Source organism: Pyxicephalus adspersus, chromosome 7 (assembly GCF_032062135.1).
Source record: "Pyxicephalus adspersus chromosome 7, UCB_Pads_2.0, whole genome shotgun sequence".
Taxonomy (NCBI): Eukaryota; Metazoa; Chordata; class Amphibia; order Anura; family Pyxicephalidae; genus Pyxicephalus; species Pyxicephalus adspersus.
The window spans coordinates 53,634,835-53,659,398 of NC_092864.1; the positions used below are offsets into that span (position 1 = coordinate 53,634,835).

The following is a 24,564-nucleotide window of genomic DNA, read 5'->3' on the forward strand; positions in this document are numbered from 1 at the left end:
CAAGTTATTAATACAATTACCAATATACTGTAATCAATGCTGCCTACAACAGCATAATTTTTTCAATATCTTGTGTTTTAAATTAGCCGTTGTGCTTAAAGCAGACCTAAACTAAAGACATCCCTTTATAAAAAGTAAAAATATTAAACTTTCTGCAACATGCTTTTTCAAACAAAAAAAAAACTGTGCGTGCAGTGAGATCAGCACTCTTTTTTCCCCTTTACAGCAGGCTACGTAACCCAATCTTGCACCTGTGCCCAGCGCAGATGAAGGAGAACTCCAGGACAGTGCCTAACCTGATCGATTGAGGAATCTGCGGAATTGAAGGTAAGTGTGTTATTTTAAAATTTCAGTTTATTTCCTCTTAAATAGCATACCATATAACAAGCAATAAAAAAATAAAATATTCTAATATAGACAAATGTCAAATATCAATGACAAAAAAAAGCATTCTAGAAGGTACATGTGAAGATGAAACTTTTTAGAATGCCTGTTAGGGCTGTGTAAATGGTGTTTGAAATAACATAAAAGGACCCAGCAGCAATGAGAAAAGGTAAGGAGGTTAGAGAGGGGGTGGCCTGCTTGGGGAGACAGGGCCACTAAGGGGCGCTACGGCTTGCACAGAAATAGCGTGACCCCTGAGAAGGGCCAAGGCGCAGAGTCTAAGGAGTAACCAGGTCTTCTACAGAGCCTCTGATGGTGGTTACTGTCAGGTTGCAGTCCTTGGGCACACAAGTTGGGCAGGAAGATACACGGTACCAAATCACTGAGCAGAAGAATTGTCAAAGAAGGACAGAGTCGAGGGGGGCAGTAAGCAAGGGAGATCAGGTCACAAGCAAGAGGTCAAAATACCAGAGATCCAGGAAACAAACACCAGTGACCCAGGGGCCACTGCGGACACAGGGAACACAGGAGACACTGGAAGCAACAGGAGGCACAGGTGAAACAGGGAACCGCAGACAGAGAGGAACACTGGAACAGCACAAGGGAACTGGCTGAGAAACAACAGACTGGGTACCAAGGGGTAACACAGGAGCTAGACAGGGGAAGCACTGAACTAACCAACAGGTGTACAGGAACTGCTCAGCAGAGCTAAGGGGCTCAGCAATAGTGGAGACATGTTGCACAAACGCTGAGTGCTGTGTCTGAGCTAGCTAAATAGCCAGGGATGATTAAGAGGCTATTGGGCATGAGGTTCTGAGGATCTCTCGGATAACAAGGGCCATTTCTGCTGAGATATAAAAAAGGAGCACTACCTGTATTAACAAAAAGAAGTGTAATAAATTCTGTATCTTCCAACCCTGGTGGGAAAAGGGTATGAAAGAAAACGGGTGTTCTTTATTGGCCTACTGCTTTATGGAACTTTGCTGGCATAGTACTCTTGCCCGATGACAGTGTCCATAACAAATTCATAAAATCAGATTTGGAAAAATCCCTAATTTGCTTGTGTATGCTAAGATCGTTCTTGGGTGTCTAGGGGTCTTGTACCCAAGACATTGCACAAAAGTCATAATTTGGGTACATAGCTAATCACAGAACTGTGTGACTATTTACAAAAAAATTGATGCTTGCAATTACTTAAGGGTCACTACAGAAAAAAATGATCTATGAGGTTGATAGGATAATACGTAATTGGTAGTAGCAATTCAGTATCAATCTCTGCAGTTAGACCTTGTAATAATGCGTGCCTAAGTTTCACTTTACATAAAAAGGCAAAAATGTTTTTTTTTTTTTGCAAAAAAATTAAAAAAAAAAAAAAAAGGTGCAACAGCACCCCCCAATTCTCGATCGCCTAGGCGTTCGAGAATGAGACGGAGTGCAAAGCCTCCTGGGATACCTACGTCACGCGTCCCAGGAGGCTCTTGGGTACTCCTTCTGCACATGCCAGAGAATCTCAGGCATTCGCAGAAAGAGCCTTTTTGTGCGAAAATCTTACGCCACCCAATCTCGCACCTGGGTCGGGTGATGTAGGATGAGGAACCCAAAAAAAGAAAGCAAGATGGAGGCACCTGGCGTACCAGCTCGCAGGCGTATGCGGGGAGGACACGGGACCGGACTGAAGAGACCTCCGGATGGATAGGACTGCCCTGCGGAATTGAAGGTAAGTGGATTTTTTTTGGCACTTTTGGGTTTAGTTCCTCTTTAAGTTAATATTTTAAAGTATACTATGAAAGGAAGGTGTGCTGCTTGTCAATCTATTACCAGTACAACCATTGAGATCAATGTCTAATTCTTACCATAAACATGAGCTGACCATGTTATGATCCAGCTGTATTTGAATGGTACACAATGGTACTTATTAGACCTTCATACAGCCAGATTTTATACAGGACAAAATGCTTTTTTGAAAACTTTGTTAGATTACATTTTCTAAAGCTGGATCTCATTATACTGTGATATACTAATGCTTTGTGGAGGTCATCAATGAATAGGCTTCAATAGGAATAATTGAGGAATCTACAGCACATGTATGGATTGAAAAGGAGAGTTGGAGCAGCATGAAGAGCCAATCAGCTGTGCTGTAGTGTGCCTGTATTAACAATGAGTTAAGGATAGAATATTAATAATAAGATTATCATTATCTGTTGCTTCTCTTCTTTGCTGTTCATTTACAGACTGATGAAAGGACAAGACCTCTTTAGTTTTACTTACCAGGAGTTGAGAAATATCAGGTACACTGTATATGGCTTTCTGACCACTAGCCTCTAGTGCTAAGACTGTATTATATGGAACGACTATACCTCACCCAAACATAGATTTTCTGTATTACATTATCCTAAAGCAGTCTGCCAATGCTTCTGTGCTCGTTACTATCAAGCTCCTAACAATACTCCAGGCACCATACTATCATTTCTTATATTCTATGTGGCACGTATGTTGCATTGTGGGATAGGGGAGTGCCAGGACTACAATTTGGAGCTTGGGTCAAAGTTTCTGTGCTGAGTGTGTTATAGGGCTCCTAAGGGAATGCTTTTTTTCAGTACTGAAAATATCTGCAAGTTTCTTTTGATAAGGGGTTTTACAGTTTTATGTTTCAATTCCTTAAAGGCTGGTTCACCTTTATTGGCCGTAGCATAGATCCAAAATCCAAAGTGTTTGTTGTTGACTGCAATTCCATGTCTATTCCTTCATTTTATCATTTAAAGCTGAAATCTATACATTTATAAAAGACACATAGTGACACAGCTATTTATTCATTAATAGATCGAATGACATTGACCATTAGACCAAGGACATCCAATGGTAAACAGAATACAGTGGAGGACATCCTTAGAACATTGCATTATAATATGAAGGAACTGCTCAAACCACAAACATATAATATTAACCATAAATGCTCATACAGGAAAACCAATGACCAGATATCAATATAATACTCTGCTTCCAGCAAACCAGGAAATGACAGGAATGGGTATTCCAAAGTGGAAGGATAAAGAAGTGTCCAGAAGTTTTTTAATTGTTTTGTGTCCTGCATGTGTTTGGGTTTGGGTTTGGGTTTTAAATTAGCAAATGAGGTTGTACTTGGGGTACATCAAAGAGTTCACATTTTACAGAAAACTGATACATCCAGAAACCTCTAGAATGAAGGTGAGCGTTGTAGCAAAAGCTGGTATTCTTACATTAACAATTTTAACTAGGCTATTTATTTATATGTTTTTAGTGTTTGCTGGTTTAGTGGATCTCAGATGTACCTGACCAGTGCTATTTCACTCTCTTCACCTTTCTTCTAGTGCACTTTGAATTTGAACTGATTTGAACCCTGCTAAAATTGTTTGTCATTATTATTCATTTAGTTTTGATAGTTTTGATCTCTGTTTTCAAAGTGTAACCTGCCAAAGAATGCTAATCAGTAGTATAGCAAAATGTTCCTGATGCAGTCCAAGCAGATGTTACTGATTAATCTGCCCTCAGGTTACATCTTTTTTACAATACAGCCAATGTAAACTTAGTTTACAACATAAATAATTTCCTGGAAATATGATAAAGTCAAATAGGTGGCAATTTTAAAGTTTGTGTTAGAATCTTTATTGATAACTATAGTATTATAATAGTAAAAAGTACATTTTAACACATAAATATTCTTTTACTCACAAATATTTTAGAACGGTGAAAATGCTGATTTTGGTTCCACAAATAACTTTTTTGTATGCCCAGGTAAAGTGTATAATATCAGGAATTGACTTGCTTTCCATGCATCCAGTGAGCCAGGTAATCAGGAATTACAATTATAAGGAAAATTTTATAATGTGTTTTGCAAGTTTTTATTTCATGACAAAGCTTCAAATAAAGTTTGTAATAATACCAATTTTTATATTTTCCCAAAAATCTTTAATTACAATTGTGAGGCTGGATTTTTGGAATTTTAAAACATCACTGGTAATTATCTTCCAAATATGTTGTTTGCAAATTAAATGTCACAGCAAGCTCTTAGGAGAGAGAAGGTGAATGGGACAAGTCTTTGCAATGCGTAATTGATTTATGTGTTTAAATTCAGCTATTGAGCTCTGTGAATAACAGGAAAATCAAGAAAAAGTGTAACAAATAGCCTATTGCATCACCTACTGGCTAAAATTGGGAATACTAAATATTATTATGAAATATTTAGGAATTACCTGATTTTTAAAGTCACATTTTCAAATGTATTTTTTAATCCTGACCATGATAATTGAATAGAAAAAAATACCTATGTTACAATTTTGTAATACCAAAGGTTATACCAGGGTATGACAATGCAAATCTGAATGTTCTTGGCATTGTTGGAATTGCATCAAGCACATGTGATGGCTGCCCTGCATTGATACATGGTATTGCCTCAAATTTCAAAGAATTTAAATTCCAGTTTTGGAAACCTTTCAACTGCAGGCCTCTTTTTAAAGATAAAAGCTTGAGAGTTATTTCCTTTAGTGGGTCCCATATATTCATTTACAGTCAATGATCCCTGGCAACACTTTATCGTCATAACAAACCTTTATAATATTATTATTATTATTATTATTATTATTAATATTAATAATAATAAACAGTATTTGTATAGTGCCAACAAAATATGCGCACTGTACATTAAATAGGGTTTTTTTTATAAAATAGTTTGTAACATATTCCCAGCAATATAGGGAATAAATTATTTCATAATATTTTTGCAGATGTCCCCTGGCATCTTGTAATTGGTTATTTATAATCTGGCATGCTGCAGTGCTAACAACTGATAATTGGTGAATGAACTTTTTAACAACCAATGATGCCTTTTACACCACCTCCTCTCCCAGTAGAACAGAACTGGTTGCTCATTGCAGAGACAAACTGCCTGTTTGTAGAACTATCATTACTAAACTGTCCCCTGTAATGATTATGAACAATTGTTTTGGGCAACAATAATTGAAAGACTGTACCTAATTTAAGGCATGTGCCATATATAAAAGATTTTGGAAATCTAATCCTCACCTTGACTGAGCCCACCTTTCTTAAAATCTGTATCCTAGCTGCTATATCCAATAATATGTTTTATGTTCAATCAGAACCCTAATTAGTGGCCCTATTTGTCATTCCATATGTTATCTGTGCCTCCAACATCCAGGAAATAAAAAAAATTATTTTTTTAGATTTGTTTCTAGACTAAAGCTCACTTAAATATTGTATAAATTCAATGCTTTCAGAAGACCTGGATGCTGGATTTCCATATTGTTTTTTTTACTCTCCAGTTTAGGAAATACTCCACATAGCAGAAGATAAACAACCAAGATATCCAAAAATTTTCTGATTGTGGAACCTTTGTTCTTCAACACATGAATCCTATGAATCAATGGGTTTGCAAGCAGATCCTACTTGATTGAGCAAATTTTAGGAGGAATTCTAAAGTTAAGTTTTCTTTTTATACAGTTTGTTAGCTTGTGAATGTGATTACTTGAATTGTCCTTAACTGCTGACTTGTTCTGGCTTTAATTACCCTCTGTTTGTTTTCTTATTGCATTCGTTTTGACTATTGGTCTTGGATATCCCAACTTCTGGTCAAGATCCTTTACTGTGCCTCTTTCAATGCTTTCTTCCCTCTGTCACTGTTTCTGCTAGGGGAAAATTACCTTTTGAAATACACTTAATTTGTAACCTGCCTAAAATATTTTTTTTTAATAGAAAATGTATTGTACAGTATTTGCATTTCCCAGTTCACTCCATATCGCTGGTTTGTGATGCTACTTTATATTCTAAACCAAAATCTAAAATGCTAGAAGCACTTAACATCAGGAACCCAATCCCCTAAATAAATGAAGCAATAATATACTGTAGCACTCCTTGTACCCACACATAACATAATCCTATATATGTATATATATATATATATATAATATATATATATACTTACCAATATAAACTAACATATAAAGTCCACAATATATTTATATACATTTAAAATTCAACACGAAAAACAGGTAAATCCAACAAGTAATTAACTTCTTTCTTCAACTTGTTTCCTTCCACCTTCTCACTATAAAAATAAAGATAAAGGTTTAGGGTTTTTTCCTTAGTGAATCTCATGCAATCATTTAAAACTAGTGATTCTTTTAAAACTGAATTGTCCCAGATGAATGGCAATATTTTACCTTCATAACAAGTCTTGTCATTCAAAAAAGGCTTGTAGCATATTCCAGCAAAGCAGGGAACAAATAAATACGTTTATTGTGTAGGTAATTTATAAAACAATGTGACAATTAAATATTACTCACAAGATCCAAGTGTACTAAGTGTATTAAGTAAAAGTCTCCAATACATCTGTATCCTACCAGATGCAATTCATCTTTTACAACTTTTATGTAGATCATTAATGTGTTCCAATCTAATGCATCTTTTACAAATGTAAGCATCCCTTAGCAGATATGGATGCCACAGGAATAGTGAGATTTCTAGAATTCACAACTGTATCTCTTTACTGGTTTACTAGTGCAATAGTAAATATCTATATAAATATATTAGCATCATACAGATACCAAATTACAATTTTGACAGTAATGGCTAGTAATGCAATCATTGTAGAAACACATCTTCTAACATAAAGTGGTGGGATGGATGGTATTACCAGCAGTAAAAAAAAATGCTTTTCCAAATTTTAACACTCATTAACTCCTGCAATGTTAAAATTGGGGTTCCCAATAAATCTAACTAAAGGGTTGAGGTACCTCTAACCACCCTGCAATTTTTAGAGTGAAAAGTAGATGACCACTTGAGCAAGTTTACTGAGAGTAAAGGTCTATGTAAAGCTGAGTCTACATGGACGTTTATAAAAACACATGTAAACGTTCCTACTGCGTTTTTATGCACTTTTATTAGCGTTTTAAAGCTTGCCTTTAAAACTCTGGAAAACATCTGTACCGTGTTTTTCCTGTGTTTATGTTTTAAGTGCTAAAAACGTGGAAAAACACTCCATTAAAATCGTTTACCCGCGCTTTCCCACCTTTTCCAGCTTTAACACAGCGTTTTAACTTTTCAAAGGTTGCAAGCAACGTTTAACATAAAGCTCATAAACGTGCCTCAAGGAAACGTCCTGGTGCATGGGAATTTCAAACATGGGCTTTAAAAGCCACAGGGTATACTCTGGGGAAAACATCCGTGTAGACTAAGCATAAAAGGCAGAACGGCTGGTTTGGTTTTTAAAGCACATTGGCCTGATCTGCTGCAAGCTCTGACTCACATAAATAAATTCACTTACCTCCAATGCCCAGTTTGATTTGCCCGTGTTTGTGACTACCATACTCTACAATGTATACATTTGTATTTTTTCAGTTTGCGATAGAGTAGGGGATATTTATGACCCTGTCAGAAAGTAAAAAAATTTCTCCAATGGCATGTTTGTTTTGTATACACTATACACAGAGATCAGAAATACTTTTAAAGAATAAGGTTGATCACAAAAATTAAATTGAAATTGAAAACTACAAAATAAGGTATTTGAATATGTATGAAAGGTATTAAGTCTTGTTCATGTACGTTTGGTATCTAAGAGAAAGGCAGAGTGAGCATTAAGTATGTCTGCATGAAGCAAGACTGTAGGTAAGTTTCATCAGTTCCAGACCTAGACGCATAGTTAATTAGCTGCCTAAATTTTGGATTTAAATATTTAAAAGTCACAAATTAAACAGAAGGTTAACCACTAACCCATTCCTGACAAAATTCCAAGTTCCTCTAAAAGATAAAGGTCATCAAGGTTACTAACATGAGGTTACTAACATAAAAAGAGTGTTCTGCATCTGTCTGATCATCTGTAGAGATGTTACCGTTTAGCCTTGCTGTCCTTTTGTTCCTTTTTGGTGCTATTAGTCAAGGCGATGGGGGTAAGCTGCTTGTGGTTCCTATGGATGGAAGTCACTGGCTTAGCATGCAACCATTGGTAGTGAAGCTGGGTCAACTTGGACATCATGTTGTGGTGGTAATGCCAGAGAGCAGCTTGACAATAAGAAGATCTGAATTATACAATATAAAGACATTCCCTGTCCCATATACCAATGAAGAGATTGAGGAAGCAATGCACAAAATGGCCAGTGAACATTTTACAGCTCCTAATTATTTCCCTGGGACTGGTGTTGCAATGTTTAACAGTATGATGGTTATAATTAAGATGTTCTATAACATTTGTGAGAGACTGTTACTCAATGAAGACTTAATACGTGAACTTCAGGAAGAAAAGTATGATGCTGTACTTACTGATTCATTTGTTCTATGTGGAGTAATACTAGCAGAACATCTTGACCTACCCTTTGTAAATTTTTTAAGAGGGATGCCCTGTTTTCTCGACTATGTAAGTGCACAGGGTGAAACTCCATACTCCTATGTACCTAGATTGTTCACTAAGAATGAAGACAAGATGACATTTTTGGAACGTGTAAAAAATGTCATGGTCCATGCACTTGAACCAAAGTATTGCGGACCTATGTATGAAGACTTTTTGCAATTGGCATCAAAGATCCTTAAAAGAGATGTCACTGCTGAGCAACTTCTAAGTAAAACTTCTGTGTGGCTTTTAAGATATGACTTTGCTTTTGATTATCCAAGGCCCATAATGCCCAACATGGTATTCATTGGAGGAGTGCATTACAAGGAAGGGAAAGGTCTGCCAAAAGTAAGTATGTCAAAAGTAAGATGTTCTTATTGTTTTTTTTTTATATATAATTTTGGGTTGGATTTACTAAAGATTAAGCACTTAGTAAAGTGGATCATCTCTATGTAATTCACTATTGCACAATGTGCAAACAAAGTGACTTTTTTACATTTCCTTGCATGTGATTCAATTCTTTAGTAAATTTTCACCACATTGCTAAGCTAAATGAATTATCAATTGCAGAGTGAAAATTCATTTTATTGGGTGAACATCCTAAGAACTTTTCGTAAATCATGCTTATTGTTTCCTAAAGGTGCGTACACACTTCCAATTTTTATCGTTCCAATCGAACGACGAACGATCGATCGGGCAAAAAATCGTTCGTTAGAAAGTAACCAACGACGCCGACGAACGAGGAAAGTCGCTGGAAATGAACGACCGGACCGACGGATCGGATTGGACGACGATCGTTGAACATCGTTCGTGTCTACGGTCGTTCGTTGATCGTCCATGTTCAGAGCATGCGTGATGAACGAACGTCCGTTCACTTTCCTGTCGTGCACATAGTTCCTCTATCGCTCAAACGATCGTATCTATTGTGTGTACAATATCTACGAACGANCGTGTCGTTANCTCTATGTGCAGGATCGGTGCTATACGATCGTTCGTAGATATCGTGCAGGATCTTTCGTCGTTCGTTTTCCAACGATAATAATTGGAAGTGTGTATGTAGCTTTACAGCAACCATTATCAGTTTCCTGTTGATTGAATATTGTATTTTGTTCAGCGTTTTACTCAATACTTGTGCGGCATAAAGATTTTCTTTTTTTAACTGAATAAGGAAACATTGAATAATTATTTGGTAAAATTTTTCAGCACACTTATAATTATCTGGTATATTTCTCCACCGGGTACTGATTCCTCTGTGTCCACTAAACTGGTCATCTTTTTGATAACAAAGCAACCTCATGTAAAGTAGAAAGCAGTTCTTATCACATGCAGTATCTATATATTAATATTATTTTATTTTAAGATAGACTTATCATGTCAGAAATTGAGACACTAAGACAGAATGCAGTAACAATGTATTACAAATAGTGGTAGGTTATTTGACTAATGGACAAAAAAGTTAAAAATATTAGATATTGGTCAACTATGTTTCACTGCAAGCTCTACTTTAAATAAAAATGTCCTTCTAATAGAACAACATTTGCACATTTTGCACAATTTCCATACTTGTGTTTTAAACAAAACCATGTTTCAGTTTATATACTGTATATACCGTATATAATGCAATTATATAGTATGCATATGCAAATATATAAAATGCAATTACATACCTATTAACAAAAGTAGGATCAACTGTATTGGGTTGTTCATTGTTTATGTTCAGTATATTTGTATTAGTTTACAGATGTACATAGTTGTTCAAAATACTGTTTTATTTATTCCTGCAAAGTACACAAACTCTCAGTTGCAGGAGTTCATAGATGTTAACTAGATCAGAGTTCATTGAGAGGGTGAGGTTTTATGCAAGACTGGTAGATACATGCAGATAAATTCAAATTAATTGTAGTAACATTCAAAGCAACTGAGTCTTTAAAGGTTTACAACCAGGAATTATTGTACTTTTATAAATACAGCTGGTGTTTCTGTTTGCGAATTTTAAACCTGCCTGATAATGGGAACCTTATAGCTGGTAGTCGCTGGCTGAGTAAGTGGGGGAAAAATTGGCACAGAAGGGGTGTTAGATTGTGGTGGTGATGCCTTCAAAATACCTCATCAATAGGGGAATCTGAATTTTACATGGTTTACTCTGTGTCTGATCAAAATGAAGATGTAAAGGCCCACTTACAAATGTTTAGAAGAAAGCACTGTTGATCTTCTATTCCCTTGTGTTGCCTAATAAATGCTTGAGGAAATACTAAAAATGATTTCACTGTTCCACAAAACTTGTGGGAGCCTGCTAAGCAACAGATGGATAATCTGTAACCTTGAAAGCTTTGAGTAATAAAATTGATGCACTACTTACTGATCCTAAATTGGTTTGTGTTTTTTGTGTAGCAGAAGATTTAGGCATTTCTTCTACACATATACCAAGACTATTGTAAGTGCCTTAATTATTCACTAAGAACTTTGACAGTATAAAACATATGAAAAATATAATGGCTAAACATGGATGACTTAGGGCACTATTCACAAATTGTTCCCCTGTCAGTTTGCTCTAGATTTGTTCATCATTTTTGCATACAGATAGCATTTCCTATTGTGACAGCTGTGCACTTTGAGATTGGACACTAGGTAGCAGAATAAGTCATTATTAGGAAGGATACCCCTAGAGAGAAACGACCATCTGTCAGTGAATTTCAGACAAATTGATGGGGGAATCATTTTTAAATAAAAACCCCTAATGTCAAAAAGGATACATTGAAAAACAAAAAAAAACAAAATAAATCAGTACAATTGACCTACACAACTTGCACAGAGAGGTCATTTTTCTGTACTGAAAATATTTACTCTGCGTTCATTGCACACTATAAGGTTTTCAAAGTTTGCATTATATGCTGCAACAAGTCATATAGAGCCCACCTTTTTTTCTGGCTTGTGGGAATTACCACCACATGTTTTCAGGAAGCTCTGTATAATTGGTGATGTGACTTTGCACCAGCTCCTTAAACAGGATTACTGTCCCATTGCCCCTTGTGGGGTGCTTCAGTAAGGACCAGGTGCCGCTTAGACTCCATGCTCCGGGTGACCCCGTGTTACCTGCCAGAAGAGGGATCATGTCCCGTGAAGCCAGCAGGTAAGGGTCAGTCAGATTCCTCACCACCAGTTACCAGAGCTCCATCCTCTTTGGTTCTTTTATTCTCAATACTTCACGCCTCGCTGACGAGTTTTCATTTAAATCTGGGCAAGTGACCTTGGTGACCTACCTTCCAATTACCACTATCTACCCTGACCATCAGGAAGTTTTTGGTTTCTTACCCTCTCCACTCTTTCCCATTATTCTGGGCATACCATGGCTACAGGCCCTTAACCTATGTGTCAATTGGTCCACTGGAGAGGTGTCTTTCCCCCCTGATTATTGTCGGCAGTTTTGTCGTTTGTTTTATCGCTTTGATTTCAATGTACTGTTCCATGCCAGAGCCAAAAATTTCAAGGCCAAAGCCTTATCCTATATTTTCCCTAAGGATCAAACACCCTCTCCCACCCCCCCACCCCCACACACTTCTCCCAAAACTGTTCTGACTGTGAAGAAGTTTCTAATGATCCAGTCGGACCCCAACCCTGACTTCCAAAGGGCAGATGGTCTGTGGATTCATGTAGGGAAGGTCTTTGTTCCTGAGACACTCCAACTCTCTTTTCTTGAGTCCTGCCATGGCAAGCCTCTGGCAGGTCACTTTGGAGTCTTTAAAACCCTGGACCTGTTACAGAGAATCTTTTGGTTGCCCAAGCTCTCTAAAAATTGCAGGGCACATGTTTCTTCATGCCCCACCTGTGCCTGCTCCAAGAACAATAGACCTAGACCCTGAGGGTTACTTAGGCCTTTGCCCATTCCAACCTGCACCTGGAGCATGTTGTCAATGATCTCTATTGTTGACCTTCCGACTTCTATATTTAAATTTTGTAGTGGCTGTCAGACTTACTAAATAGCTAATTCCATCCCAATGTGGAGGGCACCTTCAGCCACAGCAACAGCTTAGGTGTTTTTGAAAACAAATAGTCAGACTTCATGGAATCCTGGAAGACATGGTATGTGATAGAGGGGTACAGTATACCTTGAAATTTTTTGCAAGAACTCTGCAAGAAGCTTCAGATCCACCCCTCACTTTCTTCTGGTTATCATCCCCAGAACAACATCCAGATTAAGACAACTAACCAGACTCTGGAGAAGTAGATTCCTTGTTTCTTATCTGCCTTGCAGGATAATTGGGCCTGTATTCTCCTTATGGCAGAGTTTGCCTATAACAATGCCACACATTCGGCTACCTCCCAGTCCCCATTTTTTGCGAACCATGGATTCCACCCTACAGCATTTCCCTTTGGTCCCTGGTGTACATGATCAAGTAGCTTTTATCATTGATGTCCTGAAACAAATTAGGTCTTGTCTGGCTCAGGGTCAGGTGAGTAAAATAAAGAGGGGTTGAAAAGAGGGGAAGAGCCAGTCCCGAATTTAGACTAGGCGATTTGCTATGGCTTCCTACCATGAACTTGAGGCTTATTGAATAATTTTATTTGCATGTTGATGAAATAGGGGTAATTGGATATGCATGCATGGTTTGACCTCTTTTATGCATTGATGTTTGTATCCTTAGAACCTTTGTGAAAAGGCTTTTGTTTGTTTTTGCCCATGGATACTGCCACATAAATAAGGATAGTGGATAGTGGCTATAGGCAACTGTGTTCAGCCCTTGCACTGTTTGTTATTATCTGGCACTTAACACAAATGTATTTTTCAAATAAAATATATTTTTTAAGACAGAATTTACTGTCAAATAATTCACTCATAATAATCCTTATTAAAAATACTATAACCTAGAACAGGTCAACTAATACAAATATTGCAGTCAAAATAATAAATAACCTATTACAGGAAAATATATTAATCATCAAATATCTCCCATCTCCTTTTATCTATTTGGTAGATATTCATGAACTATAAACCCAGAGAGACAAAATTGCCTAACAAGTACAAATCAGCATTTTTACAGGTTTAGTTTAACAATGAAGTGAAGTGTTCTTGCATAGTAATCAAAAAGCACACAATGTTAGTCATTATTTATATTAATAAGTCAGTAGAAAACTAGCAGATGGTTTTGGCAACTCATTTATTTTTATAACTTTATATATATATAAATTTAGAGAGAGAGAGAGAGTAATTTCTGTAACTGATATACTTATCTATGTAGAGTTGAATTTGAGCAATATCTTGATAAGATACAGAGCACAGTAATACCATAACAGATATTACAATTGAATCCATCAAAGTCTGACAATTTGTATTTATTTTTATTTATTATTTGTAACCCCATGCTAAAATATTCTTAACAATTAAAAACCAAATATTTTATTATAGTGCAGACTTTTCAATATTATTCAGAAACCTCTGTACAGTGAGCATTTACTTTTAAGTACCTATTTCTGTTTTGATAAGATTTTTGCAGACTCTTAAATTTAAACAAACAGGATATGTTTGTAAATGCACAGACAAATAGACACATTAGAACATTTCTGAAGTTTATGTGTATAACCCTTTTAGAAAAATCAAAAACATGAACTTTACTTTTTGGATAACTTTTTTTTTTTCAATCAATGAAGGATTAGTGTGTGTTTGAGACCAATTCCTTCATAGGGCCAGCTGTGTAATCATTGTATTATATATCGTGTCCACAGAAAGTATTAGATTCAAAAGCAGTTCTAGTAAAGTAAAGCACATTTACAAAATTAGTTTATTAGAAATTTGTGTTTGTTTTTATATCTAATTTATTAATAACACTTTTAGGTTCACTATAGGGCTAAACAGTTTGTAGAGATCAAACATAGTTTATGTCAATGTAAATAGTAAATACCATACAACAAAAGTCTTTGAGGTCCCAGGCAGTATATGTAATATACAAAAACTCTGCATTTTGCCCTTTATAACCAATACAAACATGCAGGTGAACTCAATGTCCAGGTTTATTACATTGTGACGTAGCAAAGACTGTTAAATATTAAATAACAAATGTTTAAAAGCAGCTTACAGATAAGCTTCTTTTATGAGACATGATGAAAATGTTTCAGTATGTACAAGTCACGGCTGTCCTTATATTTTTTTCTTTTGGTTATGTAACCTTTGTTGAGCCTGGCAATGTGCTTGTAGTACCTGTTGATGGCAGCCATTGGCTTAGCATGCGCGCAGTTGTGGATTTATTGAGGCAAAAAGGACACCAGATCTTTGTAGTGGCACCGGATTTTAATATTCATGTTCAATCCTCTGAAGGCTATGACATCAAGACTTACCCAGTGTCATATACCCGTGAACAGCTGCAAAGCCATTTTAAATCTTTTGCAGCAGAAATTTTCACGGAAAGACCTTTTCTACAGAAGATTCTGAAGGTCCATGAGAAAATGAAAGAAGGAGCCAGTCTGATGTTTGATACTTGTGTTAGATTACTGAACAACAAAGACTTAATACATACCTTGGAAAATACCACTTTTGATGTTGTTTTTACAGATCCCATGCTTCCATGTGGCCAGATCCTTGCAGAACATCTAGCAATACCTTCTGTGTATTTTTTACGTAGCATACCCTGTCATATAGATGCCAAGTCTTCTCAGTGTCCAATACCTCTGTCTTATGTACCACGGATGTTATCAGGCCTTTCTGATCATATGACTTTCCCTCAAAGACTACAAAATTTGTTTTTTGAAGTAGCTTCTATTTTTTTGTGTGATTTACTTTATGTTCCATACCAGCAATTGGCCACAGAGTTCCTCCAGAAGGAGGTTGATTTGCAGGAAATTTTAGGCCATGCAGCCATTTGGCTAATGAGACTTGACTTTGCTTTTGATTATCCAAAACCGGTGATGCCCAATATGGTCTTCATAGGGGGAATCAACTGTGTTCAAAGAAAGGCTCTTAATCAGGTTCGTTTAGTCCGGATTAGAAAAAAATCCTACTATTATCCCAATTTTAAAATAATTTTTAATAATCAAAACTAATAAACATAGCTCACTGTAAGCTTCGTACCCGCTCGGCTTGGATCGGTTGAAATTATTAGATTAATGGACATAGTATTAAAAAAAAAAAATACACAAAGCAAATGTAAAGTATGTTAAATACAGCTTATGAATTACCGTATGAACTTCTTCAATTAGATTTTATTGAACTATGAATTGCTTAAAATCTTGCATTATATACAGGAAATCAATGCCTATGGGCACCTATCATTACACTTACATGTGAAAAGTTAAGGGTAATGAACTGGATAAACTGAATATGTATAATCCAAAGTTTTTTTTACTTGACACTGGCATTAAAAAAGAATATTGGTTTATACTCAGGTAACACTAATAGATGGTGCTGTGTTTTCATGTGAAATTTACAACAAACTTCTGCCCTCCAAGACATTTTCAGAGCTTGTTGCAAACTTTGCATGAATACACATGCCATCCACTGTTGACCAACAATAATGTACAAGAGAATATTTAAGTGCAAGTGACCAATCAACACCAATTCTAAATAAGCTGTAAATATGGAAAAAAAGACTAAGCCCATGGAACATTATTTCTTCCCCTTTTCAATAAATGTTTTATAAATGTGAATGAGTTTATTAACAATAATTTTGTTGGCATTCATGAGGATTTGGGTTTTCTTCTTTACCTTAGTCCATTCCTGTTGTTTATTTAAAACACATCAAAAGAATATGTATAAAAAGATTGTTTTGATGGATAAAAGAAAATTCACAGAATGAGGTTTCTGATTCTGTCAATCAGAAGGCAGCATCACAGAAAAAAATCATCTCACGCTAGTACCTCTTGCTCTATTTGGCAACCCATGTCTGTGCAATATGACAGAAGGGGCATGCTGACCAGCATATGTAAGGTCATTGGAATAAAGAGCTGAAAAAGACACTAGAAAATGATAAAATAAAATAATATAAATGGTGTGTCCTAAACTGCTAAAGTACTCCTGAAAATGCTGGTTGAATGGCTGTAATGCTGACTTTACTTTTATTTTTATTAATTTCAGTAGTAAGTAGATCAATGCTTTTTATGACTTGCTGGTTCTGTAAAATTGTTTTAGGCCAGTGACTTAAAGAGTGTGATTTAGTAAAGGAATGTAGGATGTTCACTCACTAAAGGAAAATATCATCTTGCAAGGGATAATTCAGTTAATCAATTTGCTTGGTGAATGCATATAAATCGTACCTAAACTAAGAAATTTCACTTCACATAAAAGGGTACCGAACCCTTTTTTGTAAGGTAAAAATTCAGTTTTTTAGGGTGCAACACCTTTTTTTTTTAAATAAAAGGGTTCAGCACCGCCCCCTTAAATCCTCTGGGTGATGGAGAATGAATGGGAGCGCAGAGCCTCCTGTGGACACCTATGTCATGCATCCCGGGAGGCTCCTGGCAGCTCCTTCTGCGCATGCCCAAGCATCTCAGGCAGGCGCAGAAGGAGCCCTTTCGCCAAAAGGGAAAGAAATTGCCGATATCACGCATGCGCAGTCTCATCATTGTAAAGTTCAAGTCACTGGACCTGGGCTCACCAGAAAAGAAGCCAGTTGAAAATGTTTTCATTAACCACAAAGGAAGACAGGTGCAAACAGAGGATTGGGCTCTTCTTGCAGATGGCTTCCAATGCTGGCTAACTAGATCCTCCACTTACACATGGCTCTCCTAATGGCTAAACAAACCCTCTCACTTCCACCTTGCTGACTAGCCCAGATTCAGCACCTTGGGTAGCCGGGAGCAAATGAAGGGTCTGAGCTAAACCAGCAAGGGAGACACATGTCTTGAGATTGGGCTAAACAGCAAATAAACCAAGCACAAAGGTGGGCCAGAAAGGAAGACATGTGCAGGTAGAGGGTATGACTAGCCAGCAAGAGAGCCAAGTGCGATTGGAGCCTGACCTTAGTATTTATTATCTTTTTGACATTTATACAGTTATCAGAATTTGTTTTAGTGGTCTTGTAATTAGAACAACCTATTGCAACTAATCAAAAAAAAGTACTGACTAGGGCTGCATGAAGAGGAGATAGACACTGGTCTATTAGATTTTGCCAACTCTGGTGCTAAAATTTCAGAGTTCTGCCTAATTTTAACCAAAAACTCCCTCCAAGTAATTTTTTTCAGGGAGCAAAATATAACAGGTGGAAAAAGTCTGATTGAACACCCTCAGTAGATCGCAAAGGCAACACAAGTAGATGCCGGAGCCCTTCCCTTCAAAATAAACTCTACATTGCACAGGAGTTATTAAGTGCAACTTTTTATTGGTGGTAGACATTTTGTCATTTTAAAAATAGCTTGCAAGACAAAAAAGTGTGGGCACCCCAGATATAAAGGTTGGTAAACTTTCAGTAGCTCTTTGTTCTGCTCAGAGGTTTAGAAAGAAAAAGATACAGAATAAGTAAAAAGAAACAATGTATACACCTCCCCACTGAGCAGAGCTGACAGGCTGCCCAGGCTCATTGACATCTCTCTCTACTGTGATATTACAATCCCCCATCTGCATAGGGAGAACACCAAACTTGCTGGGCACAGTCTACTGTTTTGACAGGGCCAAGTATTAAAGTACCCCTTGCACCACCCCATCCCCTGATGATGGTCATGAAACAGGGTAACACCTCATTCACAAATTTTCTTGTGCATTAATTGTGTGTTAAAAAGGCATATTATTGTGCTGCAATAAACATTTTAACATGTGCTAAGACAGCAGGGATTTTTATTTTATCGGTTACTATACTTCAGTTATCTCATGTTTGAAAAAGCTGATAAATTGTTGTTATAGAAGGGAGTGTTCAGGACGTATTATAGACGCAGACTATTTATATTATTTGACTCACTTAAATCCAAATATATACCAAACAACTTTCTTATAGTTCTCTGAGGTCTGTTGGCAGACAGTTCAGACTGTTCAGACATGGCAAAGATTTTTCTTTCACTGACTTTCCTCTGGATTGTTGTTAATCTTGGTCTTCCCACTTTGGTAGAGAGTGGAAATGTACTGGTAATCGCTCAGGATATCGACACTTGGCTTGAAATGCGCACTATGGTCCATAAAATCCAACAAAAAGGACATGAGATAGTGTTGGTGGTACCTAGGAACATGATGAACATGGACTCCTTTAAGGGAATAACAGTGAAGATGTACAACGCCCCTCTCTTCAAGTACAGGTTTAGTATAGATCTGAAACCTGTAACAAGCCAGTCTCTGATGGACAATTTGCTAAGTGCTATTAGCACAGAATATAAGAGGATGAAGTATACTGCATCAATTTTATCTCGTACTTGTTTGGATCTCCTGGCTGACCAGGAGTTGCTTAGTTTCTTGGAAAGAAGTCACTTTCATGTTGCTATCATGGATCCTTTTTTTCCTTGTGGGCCTATCCTTGTAAAACTGCTCCATCTCCCATCCATTTATTTTTTGCCCTCACTTCCCTGTGGCTGGGATAGGCAGGCTGTAACGTGCCCATATTCAGATTACATTGAACCAGGGACTGATCAGGGTTTTTTTTTGCACAGAGTGAGGGAAGTTCTTTTTCACACTTTAGAGCATTTAGCCTGCCGGCAAATTGAGACTGAATACACCAGACTGGCTTCCCAGTTCCTACATAAAGAAGTACAGTTACTTGAACTCTTTAGTCAGGCTGAAGTTTGGTTTTACAAATATGATTTTATTGTGGAAACTGTTAAACCTTTGATGCCAAATATGTTTTTCATTGGTGGACACAGCTGTCCAAAGAAACATGGAGAGGACCTGGTGAGTAAACTTCAGTTTTCTAGTCTTGGTTTTACAAGCAAGTCAGTTAAAGCTCAATAGTCTAATTGCAGTTAGTGCTATTCACCATACAGAATGTGTAATTTACAATGTTGTGGTCCTAAAGTATTCTTTGCAAAAATATTTCTTTTTGTATGAATTTAGCTATTAAATTGTTATATGTGATAAAAAAAAACATGCTACAAATAAACTGGGAGAACTCATGGGAAGCCAGAAAATCATATGAACTGAAAGCTGTCAACATGCATTTTCTGTGTCCACCATATGTTATCTTTAGTGCAGCCCAAAACCATCTAAATAAGCCAAAAAATCCTGCAAGTTGGTTGCTCTGACAATGATCACTATGTAATGAATCAGTTTGAGAAGTGAAGAGACTTCAGGGAATGTTCAGGTATAATGGAGGGGAAGCAGAATCCCATACATTCTTTAATTGCCTTCAAATATGAGTGCACTATCAAATCCAACAAGATTTATCAGTACATTTGTTTTAGCCCACAAAAAATGTAACAAAGTTGCAAATATTCCACCTTTTCTGTCTGCACACAGTCTATCACTCCTCTGCATTTTTATACACTTTCCTGATATTCCCCTTTCTGTGCTTAGATCACATAGATAGAGCTGTGCTGCTGCCAGTGTAACAAGATGGAAGTATTTGTGGGACTACAAGTGTCAGGAGGGGTTAAAGAATGACACAAAACTCCCACAACTGGGAAGAGCCAGACAAGGACAAGATGCCATTTCCTTATGAGTATACAGAAATTGTCAGTGTCAGCACTCAATTGTATGATATCTGGAGATAACAATTTTACACTGATCTCAGCCTAGGAAATAGTTGACCATTGCTGGTTCATTTTGACCTAACCTCCTTGTTACATTATAATGTGCAACACAATGAACACAAGATGTTCACAATGGCACAGACCAGACATTTTACACAAATCCACCTGTACATCCACAAGCAATGTATTCAGTTTTCCATGTTTTTTGTATTTGACTTGCTAAAAAAGATTAACTGTCTAGTGGAATATTCAGAAAGCCTCACCATTCCTGCTCCAGCTAGACAGGCCAATCCTAAAATGTTTTCCACACTACTGTATCTAATACATTATGGCCGTAGATACACTTTCTTACGCTGTTTCAGGCAATCCTTACCACTGTCTTTCCCCACTCATTCTGCACATCCTCACTTCTGTGCGTCATTGCTCTTTGTGCACAAATTGCTCAAACATTAATATTTACTCAGTATTTTGTTATCTAAGTCTCGAGGTCATTTGCTGTGCTTTTGATTTTTTTATGCCATACAATGTGTGCTTGATGATCAGAGTTCACTTCTGAAAAGGAGTGCAACTCTGGCTACTATATCTTTCATTCTGTGAAACCTCCAAACCTAGCAATGGGGACCTACGGCTTGTGCTTCAGTGCTATTGGAATTCTTCTTTTTTCAACATCACTTATACTAACTGAAAGTCGCAAATTGCTTGTTATACCACAAGATGGAAGTCCTTGGCTTGCCATGAGTAGCGTGGTGGAGAAGTTGTCCCAAAGAGGTCACCAAGTTGTTATGGTAGTCCCAGAAGTACATATTCAGATGAAGAAGATCAATAATGTCACAGTGAGAACATTTTCTGTGCCTTACAGCAAAGAGTTCATGGAATCCATAGTGAAGAAGACTGGTCATGATGTATTTACATTCCGCCCTGTCCTACAGGATGTAATGTTTATGTATGATAGAATAGTAAATATAACCAGTTTTGTTGTTGGTCAGTGTGAGAGTTTGCTGCAAAATGACTCTCTCATTAAATATTTGGAAGACTACAAGTTTGATGCTATGTTGAATGATCCTGTCTACCCATGTGGAGAAATAATTGCTGAACATCTTTCAATACCTTCTGTATCTTTTATAAGAGGGGCCTTCTTTGGTGCAGACTTGGAAGCATCACAGTCTCCAACTCCAGCATCCTATGTTCCCAGATTCTTCACTATGTACACAGACCATATGGAATTTAGTCAGAGAGTGAAAAACTTTATAATAAGTTATGTTGAGCAGATTGTAAGCCGCATATTCTATGCTCCTTATGCTCATTTAGCTTCAAATTACTTGCAAAAAGAAGTCACAGTTATGGATCTTTTCAGCAGAGCTTCCATTTGGCTTTTAAGATATGACTTTATATTTGAATTTCCTAGACCTGTTATGCCAAACATGGTCTTTATAGGCGGAATCAACTGTGTTAGAAGAAAGCCTTTGACTCAAGTAGGTACATTGCTTTTTACTGTGATTTAATGTTAATGCAACTAGTTTTATAACCGTTGTGTTATTTGTTATCAGTAAAAACAGGAATAGATTTACCAACCAGCATGCCCAGCCTGGAGTAAAAAAAGTAAATGGTAACACCTCTTCAAATGTTTTAGTGTTGTCTGTGTGCAAACATATTTTGACAAACTTGTTCGTGGTGAAAACAGAGTTTTTTTGTAAAGAGTAGCAGTCACACTACTCCCAGAATCCATTGCAGTGCCCTGAGTCAGTATAAACGCTCCCATGATCTGTTTGGGTGGTCAAGCAACCAATCAAAGAAGGAGTAGTGGGTGTAGTTTGAAGATCCTTTAGGTTCCAGTGACCCTGTGTAGTGCAGTGACCCTTTTTACTCCAGTGACCCTGAACTCCAATCATCTTCTGTACTTCATTGACCCTGTGTTCAAGTAAAGCTACGTACACACTTCCAATTATTATCGTTGGAAAACGAACGACGAACGATCCTGCACGATATCTATGAACGATCGTATAGCACCGATCCTGCACATAGAGATAACGACACGATCGTTCGTAGATATTGTACACACAATAGATACGATCGTTTGAGCGATAGAGGAACTATGTGCACGACAGGAAAGTGAACGAACGTTCGTTTAGTACGCATGCTCAGACCATGGACGATCAACGAACGATCGTACACACGAACGATGTTCAACGATCGTCGTCCAATCCGATCCGCCGGTCCGGTCGTTCGTTTCCAACGACTTTCCTCGTTCGTCGGCGTCGTTGGTTACTTTTTTTTACGAACGATTTTTGCCCAATCGATCGTTCGTCGTTCGTTTTGAACGATAAAAATTGGAAGTGTGTACGCACCTTAACTCTCTGTACTCCAGTGACCCTCGTGGTCCAGTGCCCCTTGTGCTTTACTGACTTTTATGCTCCAGTGACCCAAAACCACATACTTCCTCAAAAATTTGTATTTATGCTCATGTCTACTCTTAGACAAATGTCAGAAACAAAAGGAAACAATGAGCTATAAAAAATGTGCTATTTATTAATTCACTTGGATAAATTGTCTTTTTTATCACAATACTTTTCTGTGTCTGTTTATAAACGGAAATGTAATCAGAAACAGACTTTAAATATGTTTTCTCTTGTCAGCAAATTTCCCCAAATTTGTATCAGTGCATCTGGAGAAACTTAGTTATTTGATTTCCAACTCCAAGACTGTCAGATATTGTAAAACTACCTAAAAAAGTTATCTAAATAGCAAAGGGGATGCTAACTGTTAAGGAATCAGAATAATAGGTATAAAATCTGTGTATGTAGAGCTGAATAAATCTCATGGTTATTCTGATACAGACATGAGTACTCTGGCATTCTGTGGCAAGATTCTTAGATTTGTTCTATTGTTGAAAACATTTGGACTGAATAAAGGTGGGAAACTACTAATTGTAGCACAAGATGGAAGTCATTGGCTTAGTATGCAAACAGTGGTGGAAAAGCTGTCCCACAGAGGTCATGAAATTGTTGTGGTTGTTCCTGAATTTGGTATGCAGTTTAAGAATTTAGACCAATTTACAGTGAGAACTTTTTCTGTTCCATACCCTGAAGATCACATTGAATCCATGATAAAAGAATCTACCAAAGAGGTATTTGAAGAGAGGACCGCTTTGCAGAATGCAGTGCTAATGTATGACAGATTGATGAATATGACAAAGTTTTATATAGCAGGATGTGAAAAGATGTGAAGGATATGCTGATTGATCCAGTATTCCCATGTGGAGTGATATTAGCTGTGTTCTTCTTTAGAGGGTTTTTTTTTGAGGCAGACCTGGAAGCAACCCAGGTTCCCAGCACACCTTCCTATATGCCAGGATTCCTAACTTCATACACTGACCATATGAACTTCAATGAAAGAGTGAAGAACTTTCTGTTATCATTTGTTGAGCTGATCATGTACCGTGTTTTCTATGCTCTTTCGCCCAACTAGCATCAGAATATCTCCACAGGCAAGTTACAACTATGGACCTTTACAGCCAGACTTCTATTTGGCTCTTCAGGCATGACTATGTTTTTGAATTTCCAAGACCTATTCTGCTAAACATGGAATTTATAGGAGGAATTAACTGTGCCAATAAAAGCCTCTAAACCAGGTACACATTATGGATATTCTATTGCTACTTGCATGTCTTATAGTGTATCTATGAGCAAAACATTTTATTTCGTTTTTTTCTAGAAAGGGAAAAGACTTAAACCCATGTCATTCCAGGATCCATTACAAAAATTTCTGTTCTAAGAGACATTGTTGTACCGGACAGGATGTGGGGGAAAACGTACAGAAAACTGAGAACAATAAAAAGCAGATAAAGGTTTTATCATTCTCCTTTGCTTTCAGAGAAGATTTTCTCTTACTTCCTGTCCTAGGAACAATGTTTTCTCTTCAGACAGGCATGACAATGGATCCTTGAATGACAAAAAATATGACTATAGTTGTAATCCTTCCCCAGTCTATCCAAAACTATAAAATACAGTTTTGCTTATGGATACACTTTAAAATGAGCTATATTATTGTTTTGTTTTCTTTGACATTTGTTGTATGCAGAGATTAATACTCCCATACTTTTTCACAAATAATAAAAAGCCTCCTGTTGTTTACTTCAATTTTATGTCATTGTCACGATCAGAATATAAATATAAATAGATGAGATGTAAACCGGCATGCAAATTTGCTTTAGATGT

General features: G+C 37.0%; 2 protein-coding genes across 3 annotated transcripts in view; both read left to right on the forward strand.

Annotated features, from left to right (window-relative positions):
- Positions 1–8,246: 8,246 nt before the first annotated feature.
- Positions 8,247–24,564, forward strand: part of LOC140335672 (UDP-glucuronosyltransferase 1A1-like) — a 38,020-nt gene continuing 21,702 nt past the window's right edge. The window contains exon 1 of one of the 2 annotated variants that reach the window (XM_072418489.1): positions 8,247–9,106. In XM_072418489.1, the coding sequence (XP_072274590.1) occupies positions 8,258–9,106 (849 nt within the window). In that variant the 5' untranslated portion in view covers positions 8,247–8,257. Of the gene's footprint in view, positions 9,107–14,914; positions 15,716–24,564 lie in introns of those variants that run through there. The other variant, XM_072418490.1, reaches the window with a different exon arrangement.
- On the forward strand, positions 20,891–24,337 carry LOC140335674 (UDP-glucuronosyltransferase 1A1-like). Its single transcript, XM_072418491.1, has 2 exons — positions 20,891–21,822; positions 23,816–24,337. Exons 1-2 carry the CDS (start codon positions 20,965–20,967, stop codon positions 23,924–23,926), a joined length of 969 nt encoding a protein of 322 aa, XP_072274592.1. The 5' UTR covers positions 20,891–20,964; the 3' UTR covers positions 23,927–24,337.

Bases quoted from the DNA above. Each gene is read 5' to 3' on its own strand.
- LOC140335674 (XM_072418491.1), top strand. From the start codon at position 20,965: ATGGGGACCTACGGCTTGTGCTTCAGTGCTATTGGAATTCTTCTTTTT. The intron at 21,823-23,815 runs GTAGGTACATTG...TCGCCCAACTAG, and splicing joins GAAGAAAGCCTTTGACTCAA to CATCAGAATATCTCCACAGG.